This window comes from Molothrus aeneus, chromosome 32 (assembly GCF_037042795.1).
Source record: "Molothrus aeneus isolate 106 chromosome 32, BPBGC_Maene_1.0, whole genome shotgun sequence".
Taxonomy (NCBI): domain Eukaryota; kingdom Metazoa; phylum Chordata; class Aves; order Passeriformes; family Icteridae; genus Molothrus; species Molothrus aeneus.
In genome coordinates this window covers 519,134-543,480 of record NC_089677.1, presented here as the reverse complement: position 1 = coordinate 543,480, position 24,347 = coordinate 519,134, and the positions used below count along the sequence as shown (strand labels likewise).

General features: G+C 39.7%; 1 protein-coding gene across 1 annotated transcript in view; it reads right to left on the bottom strand.

The window, feature by feature from the left end:
* The window catches only part of VWF (von Willebrand factor), a 117,370-nt gene continuing 93,023 nt past the window's right edge, over positions 1–24,347 (bottom strand). Inside the window, exons 39-52 of the mRNA XM_066568403.1 lie at positions 23,448–23,550; positions 23,241–23,315; positions 22,615–22,719; positions 21,907–22,112; positions 20,525–20,674; positions 17,545–17,655; positions 16,058–16,241; positions 15,006–15,046; positions 10,324–10,434; positions 7,352–7,450; positions 5,827–5,955; positions 4,213–4,252; positions 1,743–1,840; positions 1–339 (exon numbers count right to left, since the gene is read on the bottom strand). Coding sequence (XP_066424500.1) covers positions 151–339; positions 1,743–1,840; positions 4,213–4,252; positions 5,827–5,955; positions 7,352–7,450; positions 10,324–10,434; positions 15,006–15,046; positions 16,058–16,241; positions 17,545–17,655; positions 20,525–20,674; positions 21,907–22,112; positions 22,615–22,719; positions 23,241–23,315; positions 23,448–23,550 — 1,641 coding nt within the window. The 3' untranslated portion in view covers positions 1–150. The remainder of the gene's footprint in view (positions 340–1,742; positions 1,841–4,212; positions 4,253–5,826; positions 5,956–7,351; positions 7,451–10,323; positions 10,435–15,005; positions 15,047–16,057; positions 16,242–17,544; positions 17,656–20,524; positions 20,675–21,906; positions 22,113–22,614; positions 22,720–23,240; positions 23,316–23,447; positions 23,551–24,347) is intronic.

The window sequence follows — 24,347 nt, the reverse complement described above, 5'->3', positions numbered from 1 at the left end:
TGTTGTGCTGGTAAGCTTTATTGTTTGCTGTGTCTATACAATTTTTCAGGATTCAAATGGATAAGGCAGTGTACAGAGAATATTAGGCTTGCATTGTGAAGTTCCTCCATCATAAAACTTCAGATAAGCAGCTGGGCTTCTGGGCAATATTCATGGTGTGCATGTGCGAGCATGGCATTCGCACAGCGAGGCGGAGGGGATGTAGAGTTGCACCATGGTCCCGTTGGGACAGTGCAGTGGGATCGTCACCGTGGTGGTCTGAGTGGCTGTACAGCAGCTGCAGTGGTCTTCCCACTGTCCTGTATGAGCAGAGTACCTGGTGGTGCTTCTGCACTTGCCCTAAATGGAAAAAGAAGAGAGCTGAAGTTTGAACAGAACCTCATGATACTCAGAATCCTGGTTCCTTCCTTCAAAATATCCATGGGTGACTTTGTCTGGCTTCCATGCTCTGCTGAAAACATGAACTCAGAAACAGGTGCCTGGGTCCAGAATGCAGGGTGCTGCACAAAGAGTAACTTCTTATGAGCATAATCAGAGCAAAGGAGAGGTGAAGAAACTGCTCACACACACAAAAGAGCCCGGAATTTAAAATCTTATAGGGAATGTCCAGAGCTATGGTGTTGGCTTCTGAGTAAATGTGGTTATCATGCATTCAGAAAGTGCTTTAGCCCAAATGCTGCAACCCACACACCCACTGTTGTCCTGCTGGTGCTATTATTTCTTGTTCTGCTTGTCTGGCCACTTAACTAAATTAGACCAAGCTGTCAGTGCCTGTAGCTATAAGCCTTCATGATGTCAAAATAAGTAGCCTCACATAACACTCTCTCAGAGTCCATTTCCTTTGGTGGCTTTGTGCTCTTATTTCCCAGTCTAATTAAATTAAAATATCTTACCATTATCAGGGACGACTTTAGAAAAAATGTACTTAATATTGTTTATTCCCAATGTAAAATCTGGACTTCTGCAGGAGAAAAATCAATACTCATGACTTTATGGCTAAGGACCATTTACTTTGTAGACAGGACAAGAGGTTAAGAATTATTAGTTATGCCATAACTTGGATTGCATACAAGGGTGATTAAAATCCTTGTATGGGGCTTCGTTATCTTGGAAAAAGCAGAGATGGGAACACCCAGAAGGGAAGTTATGCTCCTGTCTTAAAAGGAAGTTGCCATATAAGGTGTAAGCAGTGATGGGCTAGAAATTAAACTTTTAATCTGATTATGGAGGATACAAGACATGTAGAACACAAGAGCTTGGTGCCAAGGCTAACTGAGGAATCCCGGAGGTTTTAAGGCATACAAGTCAAATCTTGGCACTTGGGTTTAAAGGTCTTTTAAAATGCCATTTATCTAAATACTTATTTAAATTCCCCTAATCAACCTAGAGGCTCAGTGCTTAACTACATACTCAGAACTGAAAACAAGCTTCACAAATGTGAAGATAAATATTCCTCTTTTTAAGTAGAAAGTCCTAACAGAGCTACTTCAGAGTCATTAATTTCTGACGGAAGCAAGAGAGTGGGATGAACAAAGCCTTTGTGTCTAACATGTGCCATTTTTCATGCTGGTTTGACTAGGGAAAATTCAGCATCAGCAAATTACTTCAGGAAATAAGTGCCAGTGAGGTTAACACTAAGCCAATCAATGAGAAACTGATGCTCCACTTACTGAAGTGAAACCATGGTGGAAGAAATGGTTTCATTTAGGGAAAGAAAAAGGGGGTTGATTTTTGTTATTTACCTCACAATGAGAAATGGGCACCTCCTTTTCAGCCACACATCCATTGATATTCCCATACTGCAGTCTGGTACTTACTGGATGGCATTCCACCTCCACACCTACCAAGTAAAAAAAAAAAAAAGAAAAAAAAAAGAAAAATATAAAAAGTGTTTGACACTTCTGGCAATTGCTTGTTATAACTTATATCCCTTTACTCCTGAAATTGTTGTCAGTGAAATGTTCTTCCTGGTAAAATCTCTAACTGGGTGTGTCTCAGAGTAATTCATGCAGAGCTGTGTGACTATTTCACACTACAGCCCTAAAATTCCACTAGAGAAGGGTTTTCCTCATGTTTATTTTCAATTGACTGCTTTGTTCTAAAGTCACCTTGGCCATCGAACACCAGCCTCTCTCCTGGTCTTAAATGATTCTCCTAATTGGTTACTGGTTACTGGTTGGTTACTGGTTAACTCCAGTAACCAACAGGGACTCTGTTCCCCCCCCCCTTTCAAAGAGAACCTCATCATTAATATGCTCAAATATAAACTAAGCCAGAACATTTTCTCCTGAACACTTGCATGTTTTGGTCCTGCATCTAAAGACTTGTGAAGGAGTCAATGCTTTTTTCAGTGGGTATTTTGTGCATAGACAACAGCAGCTCTGTGTAATGTTACTGTAGTTTTATGTCGCTGTGAAGACAGATGCTTACTCATACCCATTTCTAACTAACCAAAGAAATTTCTGTTTAACAGAATATTGGACTGATTTTTTAGTACTACCCCAGAACACTTCAGAAAGTTTAAGGAATTCAGCAGGGCAACTGCACAACTAAGTACATACGCAAAGGGAAGAGAAAGGTATCCATCTTCCTACCAGCAAACACAAATTTCCGTCAGCATGTTGGTTCCCAATTGACTCTGTGCCTTGCTAAAACCTTAAATTTCATTAAAAAAAAATACAGCTCATGTCTGGTTCCAGGGCTGAACTGCCCTTTCTCTTTTAATGATTTCATCACTCCATTATGAAAATTGTCCACCTGAAAGTTGGATAAGTTGTGCTCACACACTTGAAAAGCACAAAAAAAAAGAAGTCATCAGCCTCACACAGATCCATTCTGTTTTTGATCCTGACTTATCAATTTGTTTTCTAGTTACTTTACCTCTGTTATTTACTTTTTTTGTTGACTGTGCCTCCTCTGCAAAGCTAGTGCTTGTAACTTAACAAGACATGTGAGACTGAGATCAACAGAGAAAAGAGACGCAACTTCTTTGTTAAGTGGGAAAATAAAAATCTCATGAGAAAATAGGAGCTGTTCACTTGTGTGCTTCCACAAACCTAAAAGCTGGAACAATGCCCTCAGACACGCTAAAAAAAGTCCAGTTGTGAAGGCATAACATAGGAAGGGAAATTGACTCCTCAACCAGCTCCTTTGCCCAAGGACTTGTTGGAATCTGCTGAGCCAAAGGCATCAGCCTGGACTTCAGGAAACGAGTTCTTTGCCCAATTCTTTATGGCACAGAGACATCTGAAAGAGAGACTCTCTCAAGACGCTGGAAAATAATGTAATCTATGTCCATGAGAAACTGAGAACTGAGCTACATCCAGGCAAAACATCATTTGGAATAAGGATCTGAAGGTCTATTCAATATGGGAGGTTTTAGGCAGGCAGCACTTCACTTAGATCAGCTTGCCTTTGCAGCTGCAGGGAGGTATTGCTTTTAAATGATTCTGTTAAATAAATCTATGCATTGATCTCTGCTCATTTGGAACTAGTTTCTCCTAAATTACAGTGATTGGCACTAGCTACCCACCACCCTGTCTTTTAAATCTCAAAATCTGTTTTTGTTAATAAATAATTTTGAGTATTCCTTACTTGTAGCCTGGTAGATTAAAGCTCCTTTAACCAAATTACCTCTTTGATCCATTTGATGACAGTCTCTCAATAGCTTTCTGACTTCTATCTCTCAAGCCAGAGCTCAGTGATTATCCAGACAGGTAAAGGCTGCAAACTCTCAGTCAGGCTGTTCCATAGGAATGCATTTCCCCCACTATTTTTGGTTAATATGTTATCAAAAAACATTACTGCCACCAGGGTTGGGCTTTTTTGATTAATTAATTTAAAGTTGATCTTTTATTCATGAAGTGTTTTCCTCACATATTCAGCAGTATCAGGTTATGTGACTTGACAGGCTGTCTGTGCAGGACTATTCCTGTTATCACCAGATGAACAATAAAATAAAACATTCATAATTAACATCTGCATGAAATATGGAGAGTATCTATTTCATTCTAAGCACTTGGGAATACTGTCAAAACACGTGTTCTAGATGACAAAACATGACAGACAGCAGCATGTCAGAGGGTGGGCTTCTTTGATGGTTTATTATAACCACATTGCTAAGATCTGGTTCATTACCCTGCATATTATGGAAAATGTAGGTACTTACACACTCTGTCTTTTCCATACAAGATTTCTGGATTATTTACTTACACGTGTCACAGCAAGTGTTGCCCATTTTTGCTATTCTGCCCTAAAATTATAAAAAAAAAGAAAACTCAGATGTTGACGTAAGTTATACACTTCGGATCTGCTGGAAGAAGATGTATAAAGCAGGATATTAGGCAAAAAAAAAACCAAACTGAATTTCTATATTATACTAAATCATAAATCTACATTTATAATTTTCTCTTTATCAACTTTAAGATTTTGAACTTGTGATGATATTTGCTGGTCGCTAACTGGAAGTAATTGACTTATTAGCACATTCAACACCTGAAAATATTGCTCTCACCTGCTATTAGGAGCTTTCTAAAATAAAGACATTAAATACAAATAAATTCCTGAAAACCAGAAGGATACAACCAGTAGTATTCAGCTTTCATTCTGTTTAAGAAATATCACATCTGTCAAGTAAATTTTAAAAGCCATAAAACTTTATGTTTTGTTTCATTGCTATCATCCAGAATAAATTCTCAGAAATATATGTATAGTGGAAATTATTGAAAAACTATAGTAAAAGGCAAAATGGAGAAATATTTACACTGCAGGGTGATGCCATTGTTGCACTCAACCCCTGAGCTTACATGCAAAAGTTTGGAGACTTTGTTAATTAATAACCCTAAAATTCTGATCTGCAACAAGATGAAAATCACTAATTTTATAGCTGAAATAGTTCTGTTTGTGGCGGATCAGAGAAGAATAAATGCAGTTTGAGAAGTTGTTTAAAAAGTAAACTATTTTTCACTGATTTTCCATTAACATCACTTAAATATGATAATAACCCAAAGCCCATAATGTAATGCAGCATTCTTTTCTAAATCTTTGTTTATACAACAAAACCATGTATTACAATTACACAAGTGAGAAATGCCCTGTAGAAGTTTTATTTTTCCCACATTCTACGTAAATTCTCCATTTGTTTCATGTGTATGAGCAGACTGGTTTGACCACAAGCTTTACTAAAGGTTCCCTGCTTCCTGCCATGCCCAAGAAAATTGGAGCAGGTGGATATAAACACCTGTAAGATGTGTAAAACCTGACAGATAAGCAAAAACAGGGCCCCATGTGCTACACTCACACCTCACTCTGCTCCTCCGTGTCTAATTAACCTCAAATCACAAGAAAGATGGATGAGTACTTTGTGCAGGGCTTTTTATCCTGCTACACAACTGCAGTTGTGGAAGTTTGATCTTTCTACGGCAGTGTGAAAATTCCTTTCCCTAACATCATATAATGGCAGAGAAAAAATACCATAGCATTTCATATGCATATTTCTCAGTTTGTGTCATTGTCCACACAGTTTTGCTCTGGATCCCAAACTGAGAACATTGTTAGAAGAACCACTTGCAAATGTTTGATACTTCAAATATTCAGCTTCATATTCATAATAGAATTAGGGTCAGCAGTCAACACAGTCCCACAAAAAAAACAGCTTATATTTTCAAACAGAGAAAACCTACATCTTTCTGAATTTCAAAGTTCAAATTCAGTTTAGCCAAGGTGTTGAGAGAGAGTTGGGGTTTCCCAGCCCAGCACACAGAAGGTACCAGAAACATGGCAGAGTCCATTAGGAAATCTGGGAAGAGGACCTGTTTCACTACTTACTCCTTCAGCCAAGCATCTTTTGGCATCAAATGGAGGACAGCCAGTGATTCTCCTTTCCCAGATAAATTCCCCTCTCTCATTTACTCTGCAGGAGTGACTGTCACAGCCATCCTGAAGGGATGCGTTTGCCTGGAAATATTGAAGGGCTGTTAGCTTTACACAGAAACAACAGAGACAGGAAATTTTCAGGATATTACTTTGCTCATGTCTCAATTAAAGTACCATGGTGGTGACAGTTATAAAACATAGAAATCTTTGCCTATCCACAAACTTGTTTTATTCTGTTTAATTCCATGGCCATATTGATCATAGCTCTGCCCAGACTGCGAAAACCTGACTTTTTCAGCTCTTAACAGGGAAGAAATTTCCATTAACTTAGGAAAAAGCCTTCTCTAAGTGAGAGATCTGGGGGTCTGGCCTATGATCTGTCTTTCAAAGAGATATAGATACAATTATTTACCTTCTGGAAGAGTTGGGAACTTCTTTAGAAAACATATATACTACCATACCCCCATCCCCCCACCAAATCATTTAGTTTGAAATAAACCCTTAAGAGCAAGTCCAGCTGTTAACCTCCCACTGCCAACCAAGTCCACCAGAAAACCACATCTCTAAGATCCACATCCACACATTTTTAAAATCCCTCCAGGGCTGGTGACTCAACGACTGCCCTGGGCAGGTTGTGCCAAAACTGGACAATCCTTCCAGTGGAAAAAAAATCCAATCTAAACCTCCCCTGGTGCAACTTGAGGCTGTTTCCTCTTGTTCTGTCCCTTGTTCCCTGAGAGTGGAGCCTGACCCTGAGAGTGGAGCCTGACCCCCCCTGGCTGTCAGGGAGTTGTGCAGAGCCAGAAAGTCCCCCCGAGCCTCCTTTTCTCAAGGCTGAGCTCCTCTCAGCTGCTCCTGATGCTCCAGACCCATCCTCAGCTTCATGGCTCTTCCCATACTCTCCCCATTTAAGATTTTTCATATGAATGGAATAAAAGAAAACTTTAGATCCTGTCTCTGGTGACAGAGGATGGGGTTTAACCAGAAAAATATCCACTCCTGTTTAAGAACATATCCTGCACTGCCAGGTTGGATGTGTCTCTGGGCAACCTGCTCTACTGGAAGGTGTCCCTGCCCATGGTAGGGCATTGAGACAAGATTATCTTTGAGGTCCCTTCCAATCCAATCCATTCTATCATTCTATGCTGGAGAAGTTTCTCAAAAACACATTCTTAATTTAACTATTTCACATCTTAAATGAGGGTTTTCATTTCCTCTGTTTGAGGTCATATTCCAGTTGAAGTTCTGTGGTAACATTTCTGAATCTAGAATGCCCCTCTAGGATTTTGCACTGGGGTAAGAAGTCACCCATTTTTTATTTACGAACAAATTAACTTCCTTGATAAATTATTCTAAGATACAAAAAAAACTGGTAATACCACGTTACCTAATCAAAAACATGATGATACATTTGATTTATATTTGATGATACATTTACATTTACTCATAAATAAAATAAAGAGTGCTTAAAACCTACCTGAAGATATTGAACCCTTCCATCTCTCAGCCTGATGCTACATGAAGTTGGCACACATTTTCCACAGCAAGAGCCAGGGATTTCCTGCCTTCTGTAGTTCTAGAAGGTGAAGGACATTTTTCTGGATTTATTTTGTTTTAAGCATGCATCCTGTATTCATTTTAAGAAGCTTTTTTTAAAAAAAATAAGATTCAGAGGACAAAATGACAGCCAGGAAAATGCTTCTAAGTAAAACCAATGGATTCTATATGAGTGCAACATGGAAAAGCAGTTGGAAGTGCTGAAACTGTAGAGAAAAGGGCAAAGTATCCAGTAAGCATTAGGCAGGGAAAGGGCAGAATAAGGAAAAAGGAGAGCAAGAAAGAAAAGGGGAATAATGGAGCCCCACAAACAGCACTGAAGGGAAAATCAGTGGCAGGAAAAAGAGCATGGGAGAATGAGCAGCACTAAGTGGAGAGGCAGAAAGGTATAGAATGAATAATGATAAGGAAGAAAATCAAACCAAGCAGAAAGCAACTGAGCTAACACACGGAGTGTCCCACAGTAACGTCCCCAGCTGCTCCAGATAACCAACAGCTGCTTATGATGAGATGAACATTTTTAAAAAAATAAACACTTTCTGGTTCAGTTAAGGCATGCATGTTATCCATATGGTTTTTATTGAAGAGAATTTGGGGAGGGAGAGTTACTATTAAATCATTGGGGGAAAACATAGTTCATTGTTACTTAGGCGAACTTTCCCTACTAGCAAAAATATAAGTACCTAAAGCAGGTCATAAAATGACCCAAAAAATGACCCTCCTGAGCAGAATATGCTGGAGTTGGCTGCACTTCAATTGCCAGTGCTTTTCCTTACACAACTTCAGCATCCAGGAGAAAGCAGGTGTTCCTGAGAGAATTGGTACTCTTAACCCATTTGTACTCTTAAATTTTATCCATTAGCAAGGAATTGCTTTTAATCTAGGTATACCATGAAGTCAAAGACTTTGAGACAGGAAAGATCCTGTGAATTGTGTGAATCCCACTGGCCTTTAGGGAGATGAAGACATTCTGTATCTTATTTGATTTTTTTTCCCCTCAAGCTCCACAAATTCATTACAATGGCTAGGAAGGGATATATACTCCTAGACCTGCAACTTCCCTTGTGTAGCTTTCATAGTTCAAGTTCACAGTCCTTAATAAGCCCAACTGAAAATGGCCCTTTCTTCAGGGTTTTCTGTCTAGTCTGTACTTTCATGTTACATGGGGAAAAGGAGCTGGTTAAGTAATGTGTGGGTGGTGAAAGAAGCAGGAGAGGAATGTTCCCCCCCCAACCTTTTTTTTTATCATGTATTATATTGATTCCTCTACCATTAATTTCTACAGCTGGATCCTTGCATTAAGCAGCGAGAATGGATGCTCGTGTATCTTTGTGTGAGAACATACACATGCACACATGTCTCTGGCCACAAATTCAATCTGGTGTATCTGTTTGGGTTTTCTTTCATGGATCTGCCAGGTTATATTTTGAGAAAGATGCTCAGCACTGAGCTTGGCCATTTGTTTTCCCTTCAAAAGCCTATGTCTATAATCAAACCTTACAGAAGGGGTGATATTAGGGTCTAGAACCACAAACGGTATTCCAGATTGTCCTCTTTGTCAGAGGCTATATGCATACCACCAAATAAAAGGGATCAAAGCCAGTTTGATGGCCTAATGGGCAAGTGGAACACTTATGAATTATCTGAGCTGCATTCTCCACATAAAACTGGCTGGCCTTGTGTTGCCCTAACCACTGACCTGTCCCTGGACATCATTTGGAAGTCATATCATCATTTTTCTACTCACAACAGGCCTGCTGGGACACTGTTGACAATTCTTCAAGAAAAAGAGTTGCAGGAAATAATTTGAGTCTGCAGTCTTGCTCTATTTTTTTATTGGTAGAGATTGTCTCTACAGAAACTTAACTACATTTCCAGTCCTTTCCAGTTCTACTTCAGGATGGGAGATTGGACTCATCAAAAACTCTGCCCGTCTCTGTTCCAAGGACCCTATCAGTGTATGCCCCTTCTGGACATCAGCCAGAAATCCCACATGATCATGTTAGAGATGTGGATTTTGGGTGCCAGGGCCACCACTTGCACACACACTGGGTTTGGTTGGGGCCATTGTGCTCCATCCACTATCCAGGGAAAGGATGAAGAAGAGGAAGAGGCATATAAGTTTTGGGGTTTTTTTCTGTGAAACTTAGCTTCTGGTCTGTGCTCCTTGGACACAGGGCAATCAAACCAGCCTCTGCACCTCACTTAGATCTCCTTCTACTCGAGGTATTGGTGCTAAGAGAAAAAACTACAGAACTGAGCAGAGCTAATCAGGCAATCCTGTCACACTGTTGGTCAGTAGAGCAAAAATGGAAGATATATCTCTCTAGCTTTCTCAGCCAAAGTCATTCCTTGCAGGTGAGGGCACCAAAGCAGCAGCAAAGACTTCAAAAACCAGTGGTAACTGATGGGGACCATCACTTCAAATCACCAAAGGAAAGGGCTGGGAACCAAACAAATGCTACTGAGCCCAGCTTTTAGACAATTTGGAAAATTGTCATAGGAAAGGCCTGAAGCATGGAGATCTGCCTGAGCTGCCAGTCCCTGGAGGGACAGGTAACACTGTAGGAAAGAGGACTCAGCAGTTCATCTTGCAAATGATTTGCCAAACCTTATATTGCCCTAAGGGTAAGTAATCTAAAATAAACAATAAAATGTGCCTGTGGAGCTGAGTACCATCTAAAGTTATCTTTGCTACCCTGAGGATTTAGATCAGATTTGATGCATATCATCTACTTCATGGAAAGAACACAGAGCAAGACTTCTCAGAAGAACCTGAAGAAAGGCCAAAGGCCCCAGAGCTGTACCAGGCATAAAGTGGTGTGTACAGTGAAGAACATAACTCTCATCAGACACATTCCTACCAGAACCCCTCAGGCTGCTCCCACTCACCACTGGACAGGCCTGGCAGTTGAGTTTGGTGCACCTCAGGGTGTATTTACGAGGTGCTGACTGGAAGCACTCACACGTTGTGCACTGATCCACCATCAGGCGCCTCCCGTGCTGAAACATCAGAATCAGTTTGTCAGTGACCATCTCACCAGCAAAATCCAGACAAACAAGTGATTTCAGGTTAAATCTCTTTCATTAAATCTTGTACTGTAGTTCTTTGCTAGAGAAACAAGAAACCCATGCCGCCAAGTTTCCAGAGACCTTGATATTTTTCATCTCTAATTCCAGAACAAGCAGCATGAGGCTATTTTTCAAGGAAGCCCTTTAGAAGTCCTTAATCTGAGAAATGTCATTGGCATTTCTTTGTTGCTTAAATATCTAGCAAGCAAGAAAGGGATTCTTGAAAGTTATGAGGAAGATTTTTTTTTACTCTGTCTACATGGTTGCCAAGAGTTTTTTGAGTGCAATGAATTTATTTTGCAACAAGTTTTTATTCTAGAGCCATCACAACCCACAGATTATGGGCAGAAATTATATTGTTTTTGTAACAATTCTGCATGGAATCTCTAAAGGACTAAAAGCTTAAAATTAAGAAAATACAAAATTTTAAAAAGCAAAATTAGTGATTGAAGAACTCTACTTTGTCCATAGTTACAAGCAAATCAGGCTGAACATGATTCAAATGCCCTGAGCTCTTGCCCAGCACCTTGTTTTCTGGATCCCATCACCTTTTCAAAGGAAGCAAAAATGACATTTAAAATGCAGAGCAAAAATGCCAAACCATTAAGAAACAAAAGTATCTGGAGTCAGTAATTGGTTACCCTACACTGAAAGGAATCCTAAGACAAACTCTTTCTTCCTCCCAGGTGCAAAGGCCTTCATTTCAACCTCAAAATAACAAACCACAAAGGTTGAAAGGACAAAGTGGGAGTAGCCTACTCAAGATTTGCACAAACTTCTAAAAACTAATAAAGAAGGAAAATAAATAAGGTAAATAGACAATTTTGCTAGATTATGAAAGGTTTGAATTGTGCTTCAGATATTAGTGGAATGCCACCATTGATTTCACTTGGTACTGTGCATATCCTCAGATTCCATTTTGAATTGTTAAATGCTCAGGAAACAAGTGGATCAAAAAACAAGAAGCTGGCCAGAGTAACAGTGTAAAAGCAATGCATTTATAGGTAGTTTCTACTGTGAAGTAGAAATGTTCTGAGCACAGAATTTTAACTACATTCTTATTCTGTGCCCCAGGACAACAGAGGTGCTCAGGTCTCTATAACCAGTAACAACAATGACTCTCTCCTGAGGTCTAGAAAAAAGATCCTCTACATAAAACATGATTAAAGAGGAAATACCAAGGGGGAGATTCCTGTCTTTTAACAGCTTAGCTTGAGACCTGAACATGGGATTCCTCAGCTTTCCAGGTTTAACCTTTTGTAGTGACTATCATTAATCTGGAGGGTTAAAAAACCTCAACGGAGGCAGGTATGGGGATACACTCAAAATTTTGCTCCTGGAGAGGGAGGGCATGATGATTTTGCCTGGGGTACAATTTCCTTCCCAGTGGCTGGAATGGGGCTGTGGTTTGGATTTGTGCTGCACACAGGGTTGATAATACAGAATGCTGTTATTGCTGAGCAGGGATTGCACAGAGCCAAAGCCTTTTCTGCTTTTCCTACTGCCAGACTGCAGAGGAGACTGGGGGTGCCTCAGAGGTTGGGAGGAGACACAGCCAGGACAGGTGACCCCAGCTGACCAAAGGGATATACCAGACCTTATGGCATCATGATCAGAATATACAATGGGGAAAAGAAGGAGCACCATTCTGCTTGTCTGGGAAGGCTGAACACCTGCCCAACCATGGCAAGTAGTGAATTAATTCCTTTATTTGCTTGGCTTGCACAGCTTTTACTTTTACCCTCTTTATCCCAACCCAGAAGTTTTCTCACTTTTACCCTTCCCATTCTCTCCTCGATCCTGCTGGTGGGGAGGGAGTGAGTGGCTGCTGGCTGGGGTTACACCACAACAGATGGAGAGCAAATATCTTATGAAAATTCATATTTCTTGTTTGATCTCAACACTGGAAAGCAGTCAGACACCAGAGTGACAGTTCTAGTGCAAACCGCATGACATTCTTTATCAGAGAATGCCTCAGTGGCTCTAGGCTACAACATCACAAAGAAAAGGTCTACAAAGCCACAACTGATGTCACTGATATCCTCATGGATTCTTCTAATAGTTCTAACATTCCAATTAAACACAAAATAGATAAATCTGAACTCACATGATTATCACTCTGAGAGGCAGTAACATAGGGATTTACTAGACATGAGTTGAAATTAAATCTTCACACACAAGTGCCTGGAGCTTTTGGGGGAAGATCTAGCCCTGATCCCAAATTTGCTTAGCATGACAGAACTGAACAAAATAATAGATTGATACAGATTTTTCCCTTTATATAACACACCTATCATGTGCTTTCTTGGCTACCTTGGAACGAAATGTCAACACCAAAATAACCTGCATAAAGCTCAAATCTGCTCAGATCACCTTCAAAAATGCCAGTCAGTAAAAACCTGAGAAAACAGATGAGAGATACAGATAATCCTTTTGGTAAATACAGCCACCTGCTTGGAAACTTGCAGTTAAAACCCACAGCATTGTTAAGAACAGCAGAGTAGATGCAGTACACCAAATTACTGGAATATCATATTGATAACCAAATACATGATAAAAATGTGAAGGGATTAAGGATACGACTAGTCAATCACCAGAAATGCAGTAAAATCTCAAAACTTGGAACTATTCAGGGAAGGAGTTAATGAAAGAAAGTTTTCCCTTGACATAAAATGAAACTTGAAGCTTATTCTTAAAGGACCCAACATAAAAGGTTTGAAATCCAGGAAGTATAAACTTCTGTGGACACCACATCTTCCTTCCTGACCAGGACTCTGGAACCAGTCACCGAAGCAGAGAATAGTACAAAACAAAGCTGTGGTGACACCAGGTGCTCAAAATATTTCAGACAGGCAGCTAATTAACTTACAGTAAGTCATTAAATGAAGCTAGTTTAAGAAATTTTAGGATTGTTTTTTCAATATTGCAGAAGCTGAGACATTTTATTTTGAAGTTTTCAAAAAACAGACACTTCTCATTTTGGTTTCAATATGACATTTTGTTTCAAAATTTCCTTATGTTTAATTTTAAATTATTTGTAAATATTTTCAAATGCTTGAAGAAAGAAAAAGTACTTTACTTGACAGATCAGGTGAACATTTTTTTGGAGGAGAAAAAAATTAGTTGGTCATGGCAGAACAGCACACAAGTGGAAACAGCTTTGGTTTGCAATATATACATATATGGAATATATAATCCTGTATAAGAGAAAGTGGCAAGAGCTGCTAATTACTGTCCTGCTTGACATTCCCTACTAATATTGTCTTTATAGGATGCCAACTAGTTCTGACAACATACAAAAGAGGAAAGAAGTAGAGGGATCAAAGAGAAAGTAGATTATTCCAGAATTTATCACTTTTAAAACCAGTGTTCTGATAAGAAAGCTTTTCTTTTCTGACAAGAAAAACAAGAATTTTTCCTTTGATTTAATTCTACAGGGAAGTCGTCTCTACACAGAATGATGGATGTTTAATGACATCGCTTTAGCTCTAAAAAACTTATAAACTTATGCCTTTGGACTATACAAAAAAAAATCCAAACCACAAGAAATAGATAGAGAAAGGTTCTCTCTGCCACACCACTAAAATACAAATATAAATGTTGAGTACATTTACTTTTAAATAAATGAAAAACGAAGGCACGTGTTGACAAAGCAGGAATGAGTAGGTTAAAGTTAGGTTAAATGACTAAAGAGAACCTGTTTCCCTGGGGGATGGTGAGAATATTTAGAGCTCTTTGACACCAGAGGTGCTGCCAGAATATGGATTTAGGGAAACAATGGACAATTGACAGAGCTTTCCAAAGATAAATTCGGCATAAATGAGATCAGATGCTTAACATCATTCCCACTACCACAGGCTGGGTTAAACATGTCTTAATCTATCTATTAAATACGCAGTGGAGAAAAAATTTCCTCACAGAGCATATCAGCAGGGATCTTGAAAGAGAAAAGAGGTCAAACAGGGAGGAAGCTCAAGAACAGGAAGCTTTCCTGTTCTTGCTAATAGCCAAGGAGGGATACCTCTCCTTCCACACAGGTGGAGGAAGTCTCCATCCTTGCTTTAATATGCCTTATCCTCTAAGCAGAATATGGGAAGGTTTTGCTTCCCCAAAGTGGGCAAGGATCGCTAGGGAGATTAACCCTCGTAGAGAGTTTCCTGTGTGTTTGGTAGTCTGCAAACCACTACAAAATGCAGATTATCACAGTTTTTAAGCACTCTTTTCAAGCATCCTTCAAGATAAGAAACTTTGCTATCTCCATTTTGCAGAGATGCTCATTGTCATATAGGAAGACCCTGGCAGAGTCAGGAGCTGGACATAGACATACTGACCCCCTGGCACTGCTTTTACTCCAAGGTCTTCCTTGCAGAGATTCTATCTGGAAAAAAAAGCTGCCCTGTATTCTGTGTGTGACTATTCTGACAAGTGTGTGTCTTTCAAAAGCTCATTCATATATTTAAATATCTAGCCATCTCAAAAGGTAAAAGGAATTTGTGTCTTACCCCAATAACAGTGCCATTCAATGGACAACCATTCAGGGGCACTGAAAAAGAAAAAAGTATTCCTCTTAGCATTACCATTATAATGACAATTCCAAGATTTAATCAACCACAGCTATGCTCTTTTGACTCAGTACAGTTCCAGCTTGAAGAAATTTGTATGCAGTTTCACTGTAAAGAGGCATAACTGAGCCCTCTTACATTACACACAGGCAACAACTTGTCAGAGCTATACTTGATGCTACATAAAATTATCTCTGGCTGAGCTCTTTTTGAACAAGTACATGGCAGAACATAATAAACTTTCCCCTCCAGTTCAAGCCTCACACTTTCAGAAGATTAACTCCAATTTTCTGTAACTTAGAGAGCATATATCCTTTCCTCCTCCTACTGTTCCCTCCTCACCCTGTGGTTGCACACATGCGTGTCAACTAAACACCACTGTGAGTCTTCCCAGATTGAGGCCAATTAACCAAACGTTTAGCTTTAGACTTTTGAGTCAAGACTATGTTAGGAGTTACAGAATCATAGGCTTGGCTTGGAAAGGACCTTAAAGATCATCCAGTCCCAACCCTCTGCCATGAGCAGGGACACCTTCCACTAGCCCAGGTTGCTCAGAGCCCCATCCAACCTGGCCTTGGACACTTCCAGGGATGGGGCAGCCACAACTTCTCTGGCAACCTGTGTCAGGGCCTCACCACTCTCACGGGGAAGAATTTCTTCCTAATATCCAAGCTAAACTTGCTCTCTGTCAGTGTGAAGCCATTCCCCCTTGTCGTGTCACTCCAGGCCCTTGTCAATAGTCTCTCTCCATCTTTCCTGTGGGCTCCCTTCAGGCACTGGAAGGCAGAATCTCCTCCTCCCCTTTTGTCCACAGGGCTTTGGATGCAGCAGCAGGTGCTTCTGTACTCAGTGTCTGAATTACACAGGAGCCCTTCAAAGTGGGGCTATGCTTCCAGAACACAGACTTTTAAAATTGTTGTTGAGAACCAGATAGTCACCCCATGAAAGAATTCATGGTGGAGTGATCCCATTTGGCATGCCCCAAACATTACCACATCTGCAGGAAGGACAACAGTCGATCACTTCGTCACAACGCAGCTCAGTTCCCTCTGGACAGTCAGGCACATCCATTTGGGAGCAAGAAACATTCTTCTGCTGCACAAAAACCTCATTGTTCACCCGGACACACTCGTTGACAATGCAGTGGTTCCAGGGGGATCGCCACTCCGTTCCAACCTGAGGTGGAAGTTGAGAGTGGATTAAACACAATCAGCCCTCGGATAGAGGGATATTTGTGCCCCTGGACAGTGGGAAGGCCACCCCAGACAGATGCTGGCTTGCCAAATGCACATTTACTACATCAGGAACAGTGTCACTCAACAGGTCTCCACAAACCCTTTCTGTGACAATCAGTTTATAAAGTATGCTGAGTTTGTAGAGAATAAGAATTAGAGAAGTATCCTTCAAAAGGGACAGGTCAAATAACATGTGAAGAAGGAAAAGCACTCCTAACTGGAGTTAAATCTGCTTTTATTCCCCGGTGACCGGCTGCACTGCACTGCACTGCAGCTGAGCAGCCCCTTTTTTTGCTGCAATCTGCTGCAAATCTGCTCTGCTAAGCCCAAAGGAGGCTTTAGCAACAGGCTCTGGCCCTGAAACTTGCAAATGTAGAAAAGACGAGATCCTGTTGATAGATCTCTTATTATCATCACCCACAGACCAGACGAAGCAGGAACTTCAAGTGCTGTTTGTGGCAACAGACAGGGAACAGCAGCCAGGAGGAAGATGCTGCCACAGTTCAGTGCTGGGAGAAACTCTTACTGCTTTTTAGTTTAATTCCTTCACTGATACAACTCTGAAAACACTTTAGGAACAGCAAAACTCAAGATTAGATCCCCAACTGCAGTCAAACATCTTTGCTCAGAAAGTTTGGAAATGCTTTCTTCTAGGGGGTTAAATGCTTAATTCTTCACTAATGACAGAAGAGTTACAAGAGGACATAGCAAGGAAAAGACTGCAGAGTATAATTATTAATGTGGTAGGACAAAAAAAAAGTCAGTGAGAGACAGTGGGACACAAAAATAGGCCTTCCAAAGGCTTGTTTGATGAAGCAGAGAAGCATAGTGATCCACCTTAAGAAATCCTCATGCTAAAACAAGGAAAAAGGCAGGTTGCAAAACAGCACTTTAACAAGATTCTTTTTTTAAGACGGCAGCAGATTGTAATACAAATTAACTGGGATAATTTAAACAAATAGCTGACAGCCGGGGAGGCATTATACCCAATGAACATTCTTTCAAGCTACCATGGCTGAAATTAGTGATTGCACACAAAATATCTGGCCCAGACAAGGGTGGGGAGGATTCGCACATGGGAATTGACTGCGTAGGTCACAAGAATACCCAAAACATTGTCTCTCAGTGCTGCTTGATGTGTAGAAGAAAAAGCTGATATCATCTTCATCTCCTTCCATGGAACACAAAATAACTCCAGGGGGCTTTTGTGAGGAGGGAAAGTGTCCATCCCACTGGCACCTCACCTCATGCAAAGGAGGATCTTCATCACCCCGAGGCCAAAAGTGCAGCTCCTCACAGGCAGTTTTCTGACATCTCCCACAGCACTCCCCTTCTGGTACAATGTACTTGTAGCCCTGGGGGAGGAAAGAAAATAAAAGAACTTCCTTATCCAGGAAGAGGAGGCAAACAAGAACATCAATCCCAGCATTTTCTTTTAGGATCGATGTTTAATGTTAGCAACCTTTTATGAAAAGGAGAGTTTGAAAAAGGACAGATAGAATTATGAGGGGGTTTAAATATTTTTTTTTAAAAACCCTTTTTCATATAGAAGTATTTTACAAAGGCAAATTAAAGGTAAAAATTGCTCTTGTGGCATCTTGGAGGTTAACCAGCACTCGCAACTGCCCTTCCCATTCCAGAAAATTCAAGGGTATGATTCAGTCTGAGCACACTCAGACATCTGTGTTTAAGCAGAGAGAGGATGCAGGTTTCTTAGACATGTAATCCAGAGACTGGTTTTGACTGATCATTTTATCTTTTCTTTATAGAATCATTTACATTAAAAAAACCCTTTAAGACCAAGTTGAACCATTAACCCAACACTGTCAAGTCCAACACAGTTACAGGCAACAGTTTACCTGCAAAAGGCATTTGAAAAAAATTCTACAAAGATAAAAAAATGAAACTACTATGCAACACTAGAGATTATGTATCTCATCAAAGTCTAACACCTACTTACGGAAAACTAAATAAGAAGCATGAAAATTTAACAGTAGGGCCTCTGTTACTAAAGAAAAATCTTATAAATCCAGCAAAATAGGTCAAAAAAAACCCGACCCACAGAAACAACAGGAATCCCAATTCTCACTTTTAATATATATTAATCTCCAAAAGCAAGCAGCAAAATACTGAAACAGTAAAATATCTAAGTGCAAGAAAGCAAAAAGCTTTAATCTAATTAGAAATAAAATATTCTATATGTAATAGCCAGGCAGTGTCCAAGGGGTAAAACATAACTCTGATCTCAGCACAGAGTTCAAGGAGAGATGTACTGTCACATAATATTGTTCATTGAAAAATGCCTGTAAAATATAAGCATAATTTTATTTTGGTCAAACTGAATTACTGAGGGATTCCCAACTGCTCCCTCCCTTCATGAACAATCCCTGATTTGCAATCTGAAGCACATTAGCAAACCTTGATAATCAATGGTCTTTGATATGGAAGTTTATTTCATATAACATCATAAAATGTGATGCCAGACATTGACCCAGCTTTGTGAGAGAAGTTGTGCTGTTGAGCAATTTGGTTTTACATTACTTTTATCTGCTAAATACATGTCTGAAGCATCTGAAGTATCAGATGCCACTTTCTGCATGGCAAACTCAAGAGAAGTAAAAATCCAAGAGCTAGTACATGTTATGGAGTCAGGGTTTTTTTGTTTTTTTCTTTTCTTTTCCTTTTTTTTCTTTCGTGTAACAAGACTTAAAAAACTGCAAGATGACACTGTCAAAAATGATACAGCACAACTTTAACACCTGGCAATGAAATTAATAACCAGGAGCAGCAGAGAGTCTAAATATCATCCTAGTAATGATTCATGATTGAAGTAAGTATTTGATATCAATAAAACTTTTAATGCCATCTAATCTGAACTGAAAAATAATTTTAAGGTCATTTCAAACTGTATGACAGCACCACTGACGTCCTTGATATGTATATCCACTGAATCAGAAGTAAGCAAAGGAAAAAAATCTGAGGTATCCAGGTAGTCTATCAATAACAATTTTGGTTGTACAGCCTTGATAACCATTAAAGGAGCTGAAGAAATGACAAATTCCCATAAAGAACTGGCATTGTTTCCACCAAGTCTTTTTATGTGTTTTTAACCAGATTTTTTTGATGCTGCAATGTCAAGGACCTGTAGCTCTGCATTAATGAGATTTTATTGGAATAAAAAATTATTGATAAATTATTGCTGTGAGCTGAAACACAGCTAGATACTTTAGACCTAATATTTCATTAAAATTGCCATAATATAGAAAAGTCTTTTCTACACAAGGAAACTGAAGGGATTGTATTGCAACAGGTAAATCTGCCACATCTATTCTCATGGTTTTTCCTGCATTTGGCATCCTCAAACTTACTCATCAAACTCTGCACTTGCTTTGCTGGTTTTTTCCTAATGGATTAGGGGTTTTTGGTTGGTCCTAGAGAATGATGCAGTCTTTAAGATCCAACAGGATCATCGAGTCCTGCTCCTGGCCCTGCACAGGACACCCCAACAAGCCCACCATGTCCCAACACTTCTTGAGCTCTTCCAGGCTTTGGGCCATGACCATTCCCTGGGGACGGTGTCAGTGCCCAACCAGCCTCTTGGAGAAGAACCTTTTCCTAATATCTGGCTTAAATCACATTTCTCTACCAACTCTTTGTACCAATTATCTGTCTATTCCTGTTTGACCATCTAAGTCAATATAACAAAGTGGCTCACACTTCCTTTGCAGGCTTCCAAAAGGAAACCACAGGGTTTTATAGGATTTAGCAGATGTCTAAGCACAATAAAGGTCCCAGCATGAAGTGTTATTGCTGCTACAATAGGCAGAGCTTAGCAATAGACAGAGCTGAAATGGGAACTTCAGAAAGTGAACTTGAGCTAGAACAGACATCTGCAATTGAACTTCAGACATCATGAACACTTATTGTGCAAGTGGTTAAGTGACATACACTTCAGGATACAGTTTTTCTTCTATCAAAACATAAAATAAATTTGTCACTGATTTTCTTGGCAGCAGGATGCAATCCTAAAACAATTACCCTAAAATGAAGTCAATAATGCCCAGACTCATGCTCTTAGGTTCTGCTCCCAGGATAATCCATTGCTACAACACCTATTTTTCTAATTTTCTCTGGTTACTTTCTAAACAAGGAGGCTTAAAAGGGATCATTGCAGGTCCCCACCAGGGCTCTGCTGGGTAATGCATTGGTTTATGTGTTACTTACCTGAGAGCAGAACGTGTCACATTCTTTGTCATGACACTCTGTCATCTGAAGTCCTGTAACATCATCCCTCAGACTGCTGCAAGAGCATTCCCTGCATCCATCTTCCCAGGTTGTCCCAACAGGATAGACTATATTGTTGTGCACACACACCTATTAAATGCAATAGTTCATACATAAAAGAGCACACTGCTACTGTCAGGGTACACTGTTGGTTCAAAAGGGCTGCATTTTAAGGTGTGAAATCAATCATAAATTCTATGGAGTATTTTTAATCCCTTAGAAATGCTACAGTTCTTAAAATTGTGGTCAGCCTGTTGAGGAAACAAAAATAAGTACAAATAAAGCTACTGTTTTACAGAAAATAAATTGGAGAGTTTTATCTGCAGTCAATGGAGTTGCCCAGGGTCTCAGTTTCCCTGTAAGTATAATGTGACAATATTTAGGGATAATAAACAGTAAGTCCTCTAGAAGGAGCCTTGAAGACAAAATTTCTTCCAGCTAAACCATCTGGAGCTAAAAGCTTTCATCCTCTTGTATCATCTGGCCACCACAGCTACCCCCAAAAAGCAGAGCCATCCCTTATATTGAACTTCCTATTAATAAAATTACAGCTTGGTATTAAAGAGAGAACATTTATTTTTATAGCTAGAGCAAGTAAGTCTCAGAGACATAAAATGAATTATGAAAGGTCATGAACTACTTAGAAATGGACAATAAAAGGTAGATGTCCTGTTCTGCAAGATAAGGTAACCCTATGTTCAGGTTTAATGAAAAAATTACATTGCCCTGCAACATCTTCCCTAAGCAACTTTATATTAAAGGTTAACATAATATAACAACTTAATAAAAGGTTGGCAAAACAAGAAAAATATACCCCGGTGAAGCTTTTGCAGAATAATATTTTGGCAAAAACTTAAAAGTGGTGATATAGTTCTTAAAAAACACAACCCCTTCTCAGACGGAGACAAAGGTAATCAATGAGCCCAAGGAAGTTTAGATCTAAGGTGTACCAAATATGTCAACAAATTTAGTATGGTATTGGAAGAATATATAGTAATGGTAGTGGTCCCAAAGTATGTGTATGTGTTACCTGAAAACAAAAATCACCTCAGAAATTCCTGATGTTTGAGTAACCTTTAAGTTTCAAATGGTTTTTAATATTATCTCAAAGTTACAAAAATCGACTGGCTATGTCAAAATAAATTACTGTAATAAAAGCAACAGTATGAAGTAATAGTGTGTTTCTTTCAGGCACTTGTAAATTAAAAATGCCCTGGCATCATTTTCCAGCAGTCTCATTGGGGGTTTCTTCATATCTAGCTGTCTGCCTGCTTGCTCTGGTACTGCCACTCCATGTGGAAAAGACATTTCACTTCCCTTACCCGGTCTGGAATGCAGGTGGTTGACACACAGCCACAGTCATTGGTGAGAGACTGGGAGAGATACCCCAGAGGGCAGCTCACTGTGGAGTTCCTACAGCTGCAGGTACACTCATATTTGTCACAGCACTCGGTCTTGACAACAGTCAGCATCCGGTGTGATGGGCAGGAAAGGCTTGAGGTGGAGCTGCACATTTCCCTGTTGCAGGCTGGCAGGAAAAGGTGGGCACCATGTCAAGCTCATAAATTTTCAGAGTGCTGCCAGTGAACAGAACAGTTCACTGGCAGCAAGGCATTAATCAGGATCTCAAACTGTTATAAACATGTTTAAAGCCTGAGGAGTAACACAGATATAAAAGGCTCTGGTTTGGGAACTCAAAAAAGTTTCTGCCCTGCCAAAAAAATTCTTGTGCCATTAACAAACAAGAAGATTTATAAAATAAGCACCAGGGTCAGAGAACACATGCCCAAGAGTAAAGTGTTTCTCTTGTCCTTAATTTGAAAGTGTACTCCAAGTGCCAGCAATATGCTTCTGCCAAGTCTGGGAAATCGTTACACATCCATTATTAAAATTAAATTTTTAATAATTAAACCTTTAAACACCAAAATTAAACCTTTCAGAGGGGGGAAAAATAATGCCTAAAGGAAGTCGTCAGTGTTGCTCAAATGCAGTGCTCCAGAGTCACTCCCTGCTAGGAAAAATTATCTTACCACACGTGTAATTTGGTCTGCATTCTCCAGGGTTAGTTAGGGCAAGCTGCAGGCCAAACTCACAGACAGGGGCAGGAGGCAAATCACAGGAAACCAGGTCACAAACTAAGAGCAGAATTTTAGAGAGTGGTTAAAACCATGTCTACTTAGTCCCTGAGAAAACACACACACACACATGCACATCCCCATTAAACTCACACTCAATTGCTGTCTTAAAATATGAAGTATATTAAAGTTCAGCAGGTCAGAGTTTGTTTTCAAAATAGCTCAGAGAAGTGTTCAAGCTCTGGTTATGCGGATTAAGGTTCTAATGTTATATTTAATGGGCAAATATAGATGATGCAAAAATAAATGCTTGAGAAAAAACTATTCTAATGTCATTTAGACAAAAAAATTGCTCCATTCGCTTCCTCATCTACTACAGAAAGAGATACAAAGTTGGAAGTGAATGGAGACTCATATTCTTAGGAGCTGTTTGGTTTTCCACATGGATGATTGTACAACAATTCAGTGGTATCAAAAGTGAAGCACTGAATAATTTTATTTTTTTTAAAGGGACTGTATACCTTAGAAATATCTGGAAAAAGTACAGACCAAGAAGATTCCAAAAGTGTACAAGAACCTACCACACTCGTACTCAGGACAGCACTGGCCAGGGCCCCTGCGCAGGCGAGCGACTTCACATGGACCACACTGGACAGCTGGAGAAAACATCCATAAAACAAGTTTGAACAAAAACTAGGAAGCCAGGAACCAGAGCGTCAATTCAAGTCCAGTCACAGAGCTAAATTTGAATAATATTAATTAATAATATTGAATAATATTGAATTTACATTGGACAGTCGGGCAGGGTCGGACCGTACAGTTTATCCTCTTGCTATCAAGACATGTGCAGATCTTGCAAGGCTCATTCTCAGGAATCCATGTTTCCATGTGCTGAAGGAAAAAACCCCAACAGAGTGTTACATAGAAATCCCATGCTCTGGTATGATGGGATGGGAGGATGGGAGTGGGTGAGGATGAGTAACATTAACCTGGAAAATCAGAAGATTCATGAAGATTAATCTATGAAGGGTTGGTTGCTCTGTTAACAGTAAAAAACTATGGGGACACATAATTCTGCAACGACTGTCGTGTGCCAATTTAGCAAAAGATGTAAAGAATGCGTGGATGGGATGAGGAATTACCATTGTTTTAAGCATCAAAAATGCTCAGGTATAAATGCAATTGCAGGCTATTGTGAGTAACAGTGGACTGGTTCTACTACATATCATGATTGCATGTTCAGTGGTAAAAAGGGAAACAGCATTATTTTGGGAAATACAGAGAAGTGTCTGCTTTCCCTAATTAGTAAAACAGAGAAGAATTTCCTAGGCACATAAAAATATGCACTATTTATTTCTCTGTGTTTAGTTTCCCTAATTCTTCAACACAGAAAAATAAATTGTGCATATTTTTATATTAAGACTATTTGGAGTGTCACTTGATTCTGCAGTGGACTGAAGACTGGAAAAGCACTATTACACCTCTAACACCAAAATCATCACTGTGGTGACTACCTGGGGTTAATGAGCACATTCAGAAACCACCAGTAAAGATAATTTTTCAGTCACTGCTCCTTCCCATGAGATTGGAAATCATTGGTATTAAAGCTTCAGTCAAAGTTACCCACACATTTAACACCCATGTGAATAGGGAGATAAGAGTGGAAAGATGCATTATGAGACATTTTA